The sequence below is a fragment of the Condylura cristata genome, unplaced genomic scaffold, assembly GCF_000260355.1.
Source record: "Condylura cristata isolate star-nosed mole 26May11 unplaced genomic scaffold, ConCri1.0 scaffold00007, whole genome shotgun sequence".
Lineage (NCBI taxonomy): Eukaryota > Metazoa > Chordata > Mammalia > Eulipotyphla > Talpidae > Condylura > Condylura cristata.
In genome coordinates this window covers 46,980,963-46,995,024 of record NW_004567108.1, presented here as the reverse complement: position 1 = coordinate 46,995,024, position 14,062 = coordinate 46,980,963, and the positions used below count along the sequence as shown (strand labels likewise).

Sequence of the window (14,062 nt, the reverse complement as noted above, 5' to 3'; positions counted from 1 at the left end):
CCTTTGAAGCTGCTCTTCATCTAATGCAGTGAGGTGGTCAGGAGCCATGTTCTACTTACCTATGGCCCCTTTGCCTTCTGTTAACTAATTCTGTCTTTAAAAATCTTTTAATATTGCTTCTTAACCCTAGATTAAAATGTTAATTCAACAGGAGCCAGAATATATTAGCTTTTGGGTGAAACTGTGGTTATCAGTTTTTGACCATTGTTAAATTATAGAGATCCTTGAAAATAGATAAATTCCTAAATAATTAGACATTTACATTTCAGTAAAATTGCAAAAGGGAAAGTGCATCAAGATTGATCTTATAGTGCCCCGATGTCCTGTGGTAGAGACAATTGCTACCTTCCCATCTTCCTTTGGGGCAGAATTCCCTGTTTTCAGCAGGGCACATGCTTATACAGAATAAGGACTACATTTCTTAACCTTACAATGAGGTACTGTAAGATTAGGGTCTAGACAAGGTAATATAAGAGCAATGCTGTACTTAAAGTGTTGGGGTAATGCCTTTCGTCATCCTTTCTTTGAGATGTCACAATGTGGATTTAAGAGCTAGAGTTTCAGCAGCCATTTGGTGCCTTGGGAATGACATTCATAGATAAAAATTTCTGTTCTGACTTTAGAGAGGTAATCAGTTCCAGACTACTTTTGTTTATGTAGTTGATCCCTTGCTAATTCCCCCCCCTCCTCCCAATACCTAAATCACTTAAATTCCCAAAGAAGGTATGAGAATAAGGATGAAACTAAGTTCCTAAAAACCATCTGTAACTTTTTTCTTTAACTCAATTTTAATGGATTATTCCACAAATAAAAGACATACTGGAAAACTGAAGAGAGGCATATCATTTTAGTAAAATGTTAAGAAAGAATGAACTAGTCAAAGAATAGTAATTCTGTAATACTTCAATATTTGTAATATTTAAGTATGTTCTGTGATATCAGACTGAATTCTGAGAATTTCAGAATGTGCTGATAGTTCAAAAATTATAGTAACTTCTGAGGAAAAGCAAGCTTTAAGTAGTGGTGCAAATATTTATTATTAAGTGCCAAATAATTCTATACATTTGAATATCAGTATTAATACATTGGTATTTCTCTGGGAAAAATTTACGAGAAGACTCAACTTTACATAGACCTTAAAAAAAACTTCCAGAAATCTTACTCCCAATAACCCATCAATATGAATCATATTGATATTGGATCCTCATTTACTGTTTAATTTTATTAACTAATTTAAATAAAATTGCTGTAACTATTGCATATAACCTCAACGACAGAATAATATTTTAAAACGTACTTTCTGGGTAATTATAAAAGTGGTTTATGTAGATGATACTGCATCGCATTCTCATCAACTACAAGTTTGGAAGACAAGTTTGAGATTTCGTTACAAGTAACCTAAGATTAACAGGACATTCTGAGTATAGCAAATGCCTAGACTATTTCCATTACTTTAATACTGAGTCAATTTTATCAAAATTTTCATTGTATCCTAAAAAATTTTTTTACTTGATACAAACAAATCTTACTTGTAAACTCTTTTATGGCAGAGTTTCTCAAATTATGGCACAAGACCACTTGTATAAGAATTGCTATAATGTTTGTTTAAAATACGAACTAAACATCACAGTTGTTGAATAAGAATCTCTGATTCATGCCTTGAGCATACGAATTTTTAAAACTCCCTCGAAGAGATTTTCAAGCACATTTAAATATCCAAACCTTTGCTTTGTCGAATGCAATGAAGTCTCAAGCTGTTTAAGTTCTTTCTTAACTAGAAGCGTTTCTGCCAATATCAAGCTCTTTCCTTATTCACTCAGCCTCCAATAGCATCGTTTTCACTGCATGTAAAAGGTAGAGATCATAGCTGAACTGATTAACCTTTACTCTTAAGGGAGAGGGATGTCTTTAGGTTGGTAGAGTGAACATGGATAGTCACAAGTATCTGTCAATTGAGGGGAAAAGGTAAGTAGAATAAAAGTACAGTCTGGGGGTATCAAAATCGATTTGAAACTAACCTGGGAGGAGTTCGTAATGTAACGAATGACAGTTTTTGGAAAGGATAGGATAGCTTAAAAGCCATCTTCTCTCTCATCGTTGTGACTGTGCTTTTGAGTTCTAACGATGAGTGTGTTCATTTTATGTGACTTGCTTTGGATAAATAACCCAGTGCCCTATCAGCTCTCGAGTCTGTGGCCAGCAGCTACTGTGTGCGCTAATGACGGTATAAGGTGCCTGGGGGAGGGTCTGGGGAGGGGCCGCCCAGCGCAAGCGGGCCCCTGGCACTTCCTGAGACTCCCAGTCCTTTCTCAGCAGCTGCCCCTGGAAGACTCCACGCTTTCCCTTTAGGGAAAGAAGCATCTATTTCAGCTGTCCTCTTCCTGTCCCTCATCTCTCCCTCCGCCGGCCGCCACCTCCACCCCTTCCATTGTGTTGTGCTTTAACCCCGCTTCCTACGCAAGACCCTATCCTCATTTGTAGCAGGAGGAATTACTTGAGAATTTCGGAACCTCGAGTTGCAATGGAGCTGTACGGAAAGGTAAGTAGTAGAAGAGTTCCTCTGGATGCTGTGAGCAAAATCTTGCTTTGACTTGTGTGTGTGTGTGTGTGTGTGTGTGTGTGTACGCGCGCACGCGCGCGCGCGTGTATGCGCGGTAGCTCAATGCAATCGTGAGTAGACCACCTTCTTTATTTGTGTGCTATTTGCCGTCTTTCCCGCGTTTGTTCAATGTGATTGTAAAACCACCCCACTCTGCCTAGGAAAATGTATCAAACTTTCCGGATTCGGGATAGGGAGGTGTCTGACCGAGAGTCCCAGAAAGCGGCACAAGCTTCATTTGTATTGGTAATTAGCACAAGAGAACGCGTTTTCTAAACATGAAATCACAAGTTAGCTTCGAAAGACGTTCACATGTTAGCTTCGAAAGACGTATAGATAGCGGGCAAAAAAAAAAAAAAATCCAGTTGAGATGAGCTGTGGTCACTTTTGCCTGCGCCTCTTGGGGAAATAGGCTGAGAGCGGCAACGACCAACAGCGATTCTGGAGGCGGTGAAGGGAGGCTCGGCGGCCGTGTCTGCGACGGCAGTAGGCAGCCTTTGAATGCCGGCTTGTCGGGAGATGTAGTTCTCTGTTCGGCCTTTTGCGGGAAAGCTACGGGGCGAAGACTACCATTCCCAGGAGCGTACGGGGCTCGCGGCCAGTACGCTTGTGCGGCGCCAGGCGGGGACAGCTCCGGTGCTGATGTTGGAGCCGGTTAGCGCACCCCAAGAGTGCAACGTGTGGAACGTGGAGCGCGCGGTCTTGGCACGCTTGACCAGGCGCCCGGGCCACCACTATCCTAGCCAGTGAGAAAGGACATTTCTCGAACAATGAGACACGAAGCTCCCATGCAGGTGGGTCTGTACAGAAAGTGTGGCCTCGGTAAGAATTGAGAAAAATGCTTTTTCCCCTCGCTCCAAACTGTGCCCGACCTAAGGGAGATTGTAGTGGGCTACCTTGGAAGAAGAGAGTCTGACTTGGTCCTGGGGACAGAGTTGGGTTCCTCTACAGTCCGAGTGGTTGTGATTGGGATGAGGGATAGGGGTATTCATTATCTTTTAGGCTTCCCCAGGAGATTAAGTGTGTCTGCTGGAAACATAAACCCGAGCAAACAAAAGTCAGAATGTCGTGTGAGCTGCAGGCATTGATTTTCCCTTTGGTTTCTCTGGTTTGTAATCCCGGTACAAGCAGGTTGCTGAGCTAGGTTGGCATTGCCATAGAGCGGATACCGCTGGGCTATTAATTTTAAGTAAGAAGAATCCAATGCTAGGCTACCCAAAGTCCCCTTTCTTCATTTAGGGTCCCGGTATTATCAATGAAAATAAAGTACATTGGGGCTCAGCTTATTCCAGCGGTATGACAGCCCTTTATCACTATCCACAGATCTGGTTTAGTCCTTCTTTTTGGAGACCGTCTTCTGAGTTTTCTGGAGTCATGTGTAACATTTATTGTATGTTCTAAGTCACATTTTTAGATTTGCTTTTTTCTTTTAGAAATGCAAATGATTCCACTGCAAAGCTGCTTCTGTCTAAGCATCTTGTTTAAGTTTTGTTTTTAAGATGAGTGATTCTCTTTTATATGCACAATCAATGAATGCTAAACATCAGCCTGTGTTCATTAACCAAGCAGAGTGATCCCATTGCGTAACAGACAGGCACTTTATGAATGGGGTTAAGAGGAGACTAGAATGTACCATTTGAAGCGGGTTGTCTTTCTTGAGAACCCACCTCTGCTTTCAAACCAACAATATAAATACTTTAATTTTTGCTTGAATGTTTTTCAGATGTTTTCTACATGACTCAAATACTTTAAACATATGGTTTGATTTACTTTTAATTTATTTTATGGATTATGCTTATGAAGATATACACTGACTGAACTGTTAAATGAAAATAATCTGTGGACTTTGTTTGCTGAAGGATTATATAATGAAAGCCCTCAACTTACCTTATGAGTTATTGAAAATTTGATTTGTTCCAGATAACAGTGGTCCCATTGTGTTCTTTCTAATATCTCTGTTTGTGACAGCTTTTCATTACAGACCTAATGTGAGAAGAATCTGGACAGACAATAAAGATATAGGCTGTTGCAATCAAGTTATATTGGCTTATGATAATTCTCCATTACCGAAGAGACTGCCAGGAGCCAACTGGCTAAATTAATCATATTTGATTACTAGTAAACATTGACAGTAGACTTTAAAAGTAGACTCTTAGTATTTAAAGTCAACCTATATATAATCTGCCAAAGTGAATTACTGAAAAATTAACTAAACTGCATTTAAAATTATTATTTGCTTAGCATGTTCAGAAGGGTCATCACAGTGTTACCGAACTGTATAAAATTAATGCCTTAGGAAATATTTTGGATTATTTCCTATCTACTGTGGAGCACACTCTGTACACATTTAGTAAGAACTTTAATGAAGAGTTAATGAAAATTCGGTAATATAAAATGAGTTTGCTTGTGAATGGAGTTATTTTATATTTATGCCTTATTTTACTCATTGCACTCCATTTGAAAAATTTAAATGTCCAAGTGATATCATGAATAACATGTACATTTTAAGAAATCAAAGAACATTTTCTCAAACATGTCAAAATACACATTCATTGACACAAGTCAATTGTTATGGTCCCCTCTCTCCATTACTATCAGGGTTTCACACATATTTAATGTTAGGAGGGATAAAAACTTTAAACCTACTTTATATGTTTGTGGCAAGTAATGTCTCTAAACCCATACTTTTAATTATAATCACATGACATATGACTTTGATATATGAAGATACACAAAAAAAAGTGGCTGACATTTCTTTCTTTCTTTTTGTCTATTTAAAGACTGAATCACATAATCACTTTAAATATATACCCCAAACATTGTATTTAGGCTTCTGGAAAATGAGTCACGAGCAAAAGCCCATACTGTACTTTTATTATGCCTAAGAGATTCTTTTCTTCATTGAAAAGGATTAAGTTTGTTGATGTGAAACAAAACAAGCTTTTAAATTATTTCTTAATTTATATATAATATTTTCTTAAATCATTTAAAAATTACATAATGTTTTTTAAAGTACTTGTCTATATAAATAAGTGGATGTACTCTTCAGAACAGTTGACTTTGATATATTTGCTGAAGAATTTTCCTTCCTAAAGTAGTACAAAATGAGGGATAATCTTTGTAGTCATTATAATATATAATGATAGTGTATTATGTCTATGTGTATTTTTGTAACTAACTAGCCAGAGTAGCATTTGGTAAGTAGTCCAAATTATGGGTTAGAAATTTAAAGTAGGAGATAGTCATTTTGTGTTTCTAATTCAGTGCATCCGTAAATCGGGAAGGCCAAATGAATTGGGGAATAGTTGTGCTCATGACTTGAGGTCAAAACTCTGATGAATAAATTGTTATTTCATTCAGGAGCCAGATTGAACAAATTCTAGTTTTGTTAGTGCTTTGTTTGTTCCAAACACTGTGCCTTGCATTTTCTCATGTGTGTGTATGTATATGTGTGTGTATAAAACATAAAATGATTCTAGAAGTCACTGCTATCTCTGTGTGTATGTGACTATAAACTATTAGACAATTCTAGAGGTCACTATCTTAATTACAAGCAAGAAGCAAAAACTGGATCTTACTAAGATTTACTAACTAGATCTTACTAAGATTTACTAACTTGCTCAACATGGCAGAGTCAAGATTTCCAGATCTTTGTCCTCTATTGCTTTGGATTGTCCAAGAAGACAAGGTTGGTGTAATGAATGAGAACATTATTTTTATAATTTCAGTCATCCATTTGGTTCATAAGAAAGGATAATAATCTCTGTGTTCTGTTTCTGAAAGATACTTGTATACTACAACAAATATTTGAGAAGTTCTAATGTTTTAAAAATTATTTGATTTTTTTGTGTTCTTAATTTGTCATTTCGTCAGAACCAAAGTGGAATCCATTGTCTCTGATTAAATGCATAATATTTCATTTTGGTGTCCATAATTTACTGGATCAGCTCCTAAATGTAGAATATTTTGACTCTTGAGGAAACTTTAAAGATAAACATTTGCCCAAAGCATCAAGCAGAGTGCCAAATTAAAAATGTGAATTGGGCCCTCCCTGGTGGCGCAGCAGGTTAAAGCACAGCACTAAGAAGCTAAAGCCACTTCCACATGAGTTCGATTCCTGCCTGCTTCGGAGGTGACCACATGGTGTGGCAGACCTCTCCCGACCCGCCCGCTGCTCCCCTCAGCACTGTACTTCATCAATCTGTTTGTTCTGCTCCCTACTCTGTCTCTAGTGAAGCCTCTCGCCGCTCCTGAGCCTCTAGCCTGTACCCTAGTTCTGTATGCACAAATAAATCTTTAAAAAAAAAAAGTGAATTGAAGAAAGAATATAGATATATTGATAAAGTCTGAAGACAAATTGAGGTGAATAACATACATATATATATGTGTGTGTGTGTGTGTATATATATATATATATATATATATATGTATGTATTTAGCCAGGTTTTGTATTAAAACAACTTATAAAGGCTTAAAGGCCAAATGTCACTGTTTCATTTGACTATGAAAAGTGCATGGAATTCTTGCCTTTATTTATTGGTGAATTCATAACCATTTCCAGCCTTGGTGATGCTCTCTCTGTCTTTATAAGAAATGCTACTCATCACTTACAGAAGGAAAAACTCCTAATTGACTTTGGAGACACAAGAGCTTTCCTATTCTATTGGAGCAATTTCCCAAAGTAATTATTCTTCTGTAAAGGAAAGCAGAGGAGCATAAAGTGAATTGGTCTATAGTAAAAATAAACTCTGATGTAAGAATGGTTTTCCATTTCCACTTATTCAATACAAGAAGTTGTGAATTTATTAAATGCTGTATTTCAATTTTCCCCTGCCATTCTAAACTTACATTGGAATTGGAAATTCCCTTCCTGACCATAATATTCCAAGGAAAAAATATGTTTTTATCTTAAAGACTTTATTCCCCCTCTGGGACTGTGCTTTTCATCAAGGTCATTCAATTTACTGAGTATGAACAGTTGTGCCACCAGAAAAAATGTTGTGTAAGTCAACTGAAGGTTGTCTATTTTTTCCTCTTTTTTCATTAATTGGTTGAGAGGTTCTGGAGAAACCATCTTAGTAAGTCATGGCTTATTACCAAATGCACTATGATCTGTGTAGATTAAATCTCTTCAGTTTATTTAGAATTAAGTATGATCTCAGTATTTTTCATTTGTTTACTTACAGCTTTTTGAGATATTTATATACATTGAAATACACAAATATTAAGTAAAAATTTTTGATAAATGGATATATCTTTTAACACATATACCTCTATAAAGACATAGCTAAATATAATCATTTTTTAAATAAAGATTTATTTTATTTATTCATACAGAACTGGGGTACAGGCCAGAAATGTGGAGGGTGAGAGGCTTCAGAGGGGAGCAGAACAGGCAGATCGACGAAGTACACTGCTGAGGGGAGCAGCAGGCGGGCCAGAAGAGGTCTGCCACGCCATGTGGTCACCTCCGGGGCAGGCGGGAATCAAACTCATACGGAAGTGGCTTAAGCTTCTCAGTGCTGTGCTTTAACCCGCTGCGCCACCAGGGAGGGCCTATAATCATTTTTAATACATGGGCACAATAATATATTTCCTCCATCATCAATCTTATTTGTTGTAGAACTTCATGTAAGATATACAATATAAGCTCACTGTGAAACATAAAAATGTACTCTTGAGTCTGAACTATTTCTTCTCAATGTAATGTATATGGGATTAATATATGTTATTGCATATATCAATAATTTATTCCATTTTACTGATGAATGATACTGTTGCATCAATCTACCATACTTTTAAAATTCATTCTCTTTTTTAAGATTTAAGAACTTGGGTACAGGCCAGAGGTGCAGAGACAGTGAGAGGATTCACCAGAGATAGTAAGGAGCAGAACAGGCAGATGGGTAAACTACACTGCTGAGAGGAGCAGTGGGCGGGTCAGGAGAGGTCTGCCGCACCATGTGGGTCAGCTCCCTGGCTGGACATCAAATGAACTCACTGAAGCAGCTGCAGGGAACTTCGCAGTGTTGTGTGCTTTAACCCATTGTGCTACCAGGGAGGGCCCTGGTTATTCTTCTTTAATGGACTTTTCAGGTAGTTTTCAGTTTCACGCTAATGTCAGTAGACTATAAATTTATCATATTCCCTTTTTTTTTTTAAAGATTTATTTATTTATACATACAGATCTGGGGTACAGGGGTCAGCCAGAGGATTCACCAGAGACAGAGTTGGAGCATTCCACAGCCTCAGTTTACACAAGGCATCAGTGGTCGTTTAAATTTTGGTCACTTTAATGTATGTTTTGTGCTAATTCATTGCAATGTGAATTTTCATTTTTCTGATGTTGTGTGATGTTTACTGTACTTTTACTGCTCATTACTTATATATCTTCCTTTGTGATATTACCTGTTTAGCCTTCTTTTCATTTCAGTGGTTGTCTTTTTACTTTTTTTTTTACAGGAGATTTTTATATAATTTTGTAGCTTGTTATTTGTCACACACACATACATACATACATACATACATACATACAGGCCAGAGGTGCAGGGACGATGAGGGGATTCACCAGAGACAGAGTGGGGAGCAGAACAGGCAGATCGACGAAGTACACTGCTGAGGGGAGCAGCGGTCGGGTCAGGAGAGGTCTGCCACGTCATGTGGTCACCTCCGGGGCAGGCGGGAATCGAACTCATGCGGAACTGACTTTAGCTTCTTAGTGCTGTGCTTTAACCCGCTGCGCCACCAGGGAGGGCCGCTTATTAGTATCTTTTGATGAGATATTTTATTTTGATGAAAATATTATAGGTGAATGATATATCTGGGTTCTGTATTTCCTTTGATCGAGTAGCCTTTACTCTTCATTGCTGCATTTATTAATTATTTTTAGATTCCTTAGGATTTTTTACATACATAATCACATTATTTGCAAAAAGAGGCAGCTTATTCCATTACAATAACCTCCCTTTTTATTTCCATATCTTGTTCACAGTATAGGACATCCAATAATGCTGTATAGAACTGATAAGCAGACATCCTTCTCTTGTTCCCAGTCTTAAGGGTAAAGCCTCCTATCTTTCACCACTAAGCATGAGGTTTGCTGTAGTTGTTTTATTGTTGATGATGGTGATAGTTTAGGATGCCTTGTATCCTTGTATTGGATATATATTTTTTTCAATTTCTAGCTTTAACATCAAATTTTGTCAAATACTTTCTTGCATCTGTTAGGATGATAAAAGGGTTTATTAATTTATTCTGTTGGATTTTTTAGTTAATCCATTATCATTTAGATAAACCCAAGTTAGCCAAGATGTAGTGTTCTCTGTACTGCTGGAATCACTTGATTATATTTCATTAAGAATTTTTGTATTTTGGTTGATATGGATCAATGATTTTTCTTATAATGCCTTTGTAAGGTTACAATATTGGTGGTATACAGGCTTTATAAAACAGGCTGAGAAGTGTTCTTTCCCTTATGTTTTCTACATGATTTTGTTGTAATAGATTGGAATTATTTTGGACTAGTGTTTGGTAGAATTCATCAAAGAACCCATTGAATCCTACAGCATTCTTTGTTGAATTTTTCAAACAAATTAATATTTTTTTATATAGAAATATTTCTATCATCCAACTACTTATCCTATGTATTGATCCTACCTATATACGTACCTACATATCTATTTCTCCCTTTAATATTTTGTTAGACAGGATAAAAACCCTAACATGTTTGTGGCCTTGTCTGTATAACATGAGATTAAATTACAGTATATAATGAAAGGGACTTTGCAAGTATAATTATTATTGTTGACTTTAAAATAAGGAGATTAGGGCCCTCCCTGGTGGTGCAGTGGGTTAAAGCACTGCAGTAAGAAGCTTAAGCTACTTCCTCATGAGTTCGATCCCAGCCTGCCCTGGGGGAGATCCACATGGCGCAGCAGACCTCACCTGACCCACGGGCTACTCCCCTCAGCAGTGTACTTTGTCGATTTGCCTCTTCTGCTCCCCACTCTGTCTCTGGTGAATCCTCTCACCCTCCGCATCTCTGGCCTGTACCCCAATTCTGTATGAATAAATAAAAAATCTTAAAGAAAAAAATTAAGGAGATTAACCTAGATTTTCAAGTGGATCCATTCTTATCATATGGTGGATCCACTCTAACTGGTAAAATCAAGGAACCTTCTCTGACCGGAGTTAGATAAGTGGCCATAGAGAAGTATGTAGTGTAACCTCTTCAACACTTGATGTCTGTTGCATGTTGTGCTGTAGTTGTGAGGTATAATGGTGAGATATTGAAAGGAGAGACTTTGAGTCTCTCTCATTGTTAGTCTACCTGCCTTTCATTTAATGTCAGTCCATCAAAGATGAAAGTGTGTTCCTTGTTCATTGTCTCGTGCCTCAGATGCATGTCTAAGCCTCATTAAGTAGAGAAACTTACAACCCAACAATGACAAATAATTTCTGTTCAAATGCCAGTAGGTGCAGGCGTCTTAAAGAGCTTGAAGAACACATTACATACTACTTGCCAACTATTCTCTCATATGACATTCATCTCTGGTGTTAGCAACAAAGGATGGCTTTTCTTTTGTGTGTGTCATTCACTTAACACCTGTCTGAGTGGTAGGACTGATGAAAAGGGATCATGGAATCATTGCGCTCCTGTGGATGGGAATGTTCATTTATTAATGTATATTGACAGGAACACTTAGTTGTATTATTAGCTTTTAAATGAAAAATAGGGAAGCTTATCATTAGAAAAGTAACTTTAATTTCTTTGATTTGGCGTATGTGGACATGAAATACAATAGTCTCCTAATAGACGTTCTCTTCAAGAATCTTGAATCTTCCCTTTTTTCTTGTAAGCATGTGTTTGCTGCTACCACTAACTTACCTCCATGAGTGGAACAGAGGAATAGAGATGTCAGGATTTGGAAGGAATCATTATAGCAAATATCTGGAGACATTTTTCAAGTGCTCAAATAATTTAAAAGCTAGTATTTTAGAAAATATTTAATGTTTGTTAAGTTTATTGATGAAATTTCTTGGGAAACATAAAAATGAGTAATAAAAGGTAGCATTTTCCTCAGTGAGAATCTTTAGAGTATTTTACTAGGCATTTTTATATCTTTATACCACATAGTTTTTATTCTGTTAACCTCTTTTTTTTATTAAAGATTTATTTATTTATGCATACAGAACTGGGGTACAGGCCAGAGGTGCAGGGGCGGTGAGAAGATTCAACAGAGACAGAATGGGGAGCAGGACAGACAGATCAATGAAGTACACTGCTGAAGACAGCAGTGGGCAAGACAGGAGAGGTCTGCTGTGCCATGTGGGTCACCTCCGGGGCTGGGGATCGAAGCTTGCAGTGCTGGGTCACCAGGGAGGGCCTTCTGTTTACCTTTTAATTTCTTCCCTGTAAGAGATTTTCTTGCAAAAGATACTGTTCATTTTGAGGTTTCAACTTGGGTGGCAACATTTCTGTAGTTTCCAGGAGATTCATAGGGAGTTAGAGGGGAAATGAAGTCCAAATGTGTGTTATTATAAAATATACTGATGGAGAAAGTCAAGGTCAAGGTTCCATAGAGCAAAGTGCATATATTCTGAAAAATATAATTATTTTTTTTTACTCTGCTGTGTCTTCTCATTGTCTTGACATGATCTCACAGTGAATTATATCTCACTGGTCCTCAGAAGGTTCTGGCTCTTACCAGTCCAGATGTAATTAACACAGTATTCATTTTTTCTAGGTATGGTGGGATTTCTGGGGTGTAGACCTTTGTCTGAGTGTCATTGCCATGATGAAGTCTGTCACTATTGCCAGAAGGGACACCTTCTGGGGAAGATAGCAGCTATAGTTCTAGGAATCCTCTGTCTAAATGGCTGATTACTCAGTCTCCTCTTACATAGATGCCTGAGGCCTTGACATTGTATGCCTGACCTGGTTTCCATGTCGACATTTGTTCATTCAGTGAATTCAAACCTGATTCATCAAAAGAAATTAAAATTAGCAGACACCTGACTCACACCAAATATTCTAATTATGTATAAACTGGTGGAGTTCCCCAGGTTTGGGAATCCTGGATCTAGTGTACCTTAGTTTTGTAATCCTAAATAAAAATATATCCAACTAGATAAACAGGTATTTGAGAACATGGCTTCTGATATTTTTTGCTATCAAGAAATGATGAGAAAGCATATGTGTGTGTGTGTTGTGTATAAACACACACAAAACATACAGACATACATATTTTCTAGAAGAAAAATTTTAAAGGAATTGTTACATTTTGTTGCTAAGAAAGTGCCTTTCATTTAAATAATTTGCATTTGCATATATAGGAAGTATGAATGTCAAGATAATTTGATGAGCTTTTATATTTTATGTTTTTTTTTTTAAAGATTTATTAATAAAGAACTGGGGTACAAGCAGAGGTGCAGGGGCGTTGAGAGGTTTCATCAGAGATAGAGAGGGGAGCAGAACAGGCCAACTGACAAGGACACTGCTGAGGGGAGCCGCGGGAGGGTCAGGAGAGGTCCGCTGCGCCATGTGGGTCACCTCCAGGGTGGGGATCGAACTAGCACTGTAGTGGCTGTGGCCAGCTTTCAGTGCTGCGTCACCGGGAAGGGCCGAGTTTTTATGTTTTAGACTTAATTTTGGTTTATCAAAGATGTCTATGGGGAAGATGATTGCATGATGAGTCAGGATCAGGGCGGGACATAGGACATGGCCTTTCAACATTTTATCATGTTTCTGCACCCCACCCGCACCTAACTTCCTGGTTCTAGAAAAAGCCAGAAGTTCTACTGTCTTAGTTTTAGCATGGAATGGTCTGTTGCATCCTTGGAAACCCCTTACTTCCAGACAAACCAGGAAAGTGGTCACCTTAGCTACCCCCAAAATCAAGACAGATGTCTGTCTCCAATCCCAAGGCTATTCTAGCCTCTGCAGTATATGTTTTTCTTTCTTTTACATTTAGATTATAGTTTTTTTTCTTTTGAGGTAACTTTTTAAAAACTTTATATATTTTTACAACATTCTTCATTTTTGTACAATGTATGCTTTTTCATTTCGGTTGCAGTCCCTGTGGAATTCCCACCACCAAGTCACCCAGTGAAATTTACTCAGCAAACAAAAAAGCTAAATTTATGCCATTTACAGCAACATGGATGGAGTTGGAAGGGATTATGCTCAGTCAAATAAGCCAGAAAGAAAAAGAAAAATTCCAGATGGTCTCACTTGTAGGAGGAATGTATGAGATGGGGGGGGGGGGAATGTAATTATAATAAAGTAAAAATCAAAATCAACAGACAACTATAAGCTAGAGACATTCTACACTGGTGGTGGGGGAGTAGGATCTAAAGGGGTGGGAAGAGCACAAGGGACTATGATGATGGTGCATTTGTGCAGTGTATTTCTCTGTTACAAAACATGACCTTTTTGTCTAAATGGAATTTTTTTTTTTTTTT

The 14,062-nt window shown here is 37.7% G+C and overlaps 1 protein-coding gene across 1 annotated transcript in view; it reads left to right on the top strand.

Moving 5' to 3' along the window:
- Positions 1 to 2,287: 2,287 nt before the first annotated feature.
- RAB3C (RAB3C, member RAS oncogene family) overlaps positions 2,288 to 14,062 on the top strand; it is a 20,109-nt gene continuing 8,334 nt past the window's right edge. Inside the window, exon 1 of the mRNA XM_012721772.1 lies at positions 2,288 to 2,539. Coding sequence (XP_012577226.1) covers positions 2,522 to 2,539 — 18 coding nt within the window. The 5' untranslated portion in view covers positions 2,288 to 2,521. The remainder of the gene's footprint in view (positions 2,540 to 14,062) is intronic.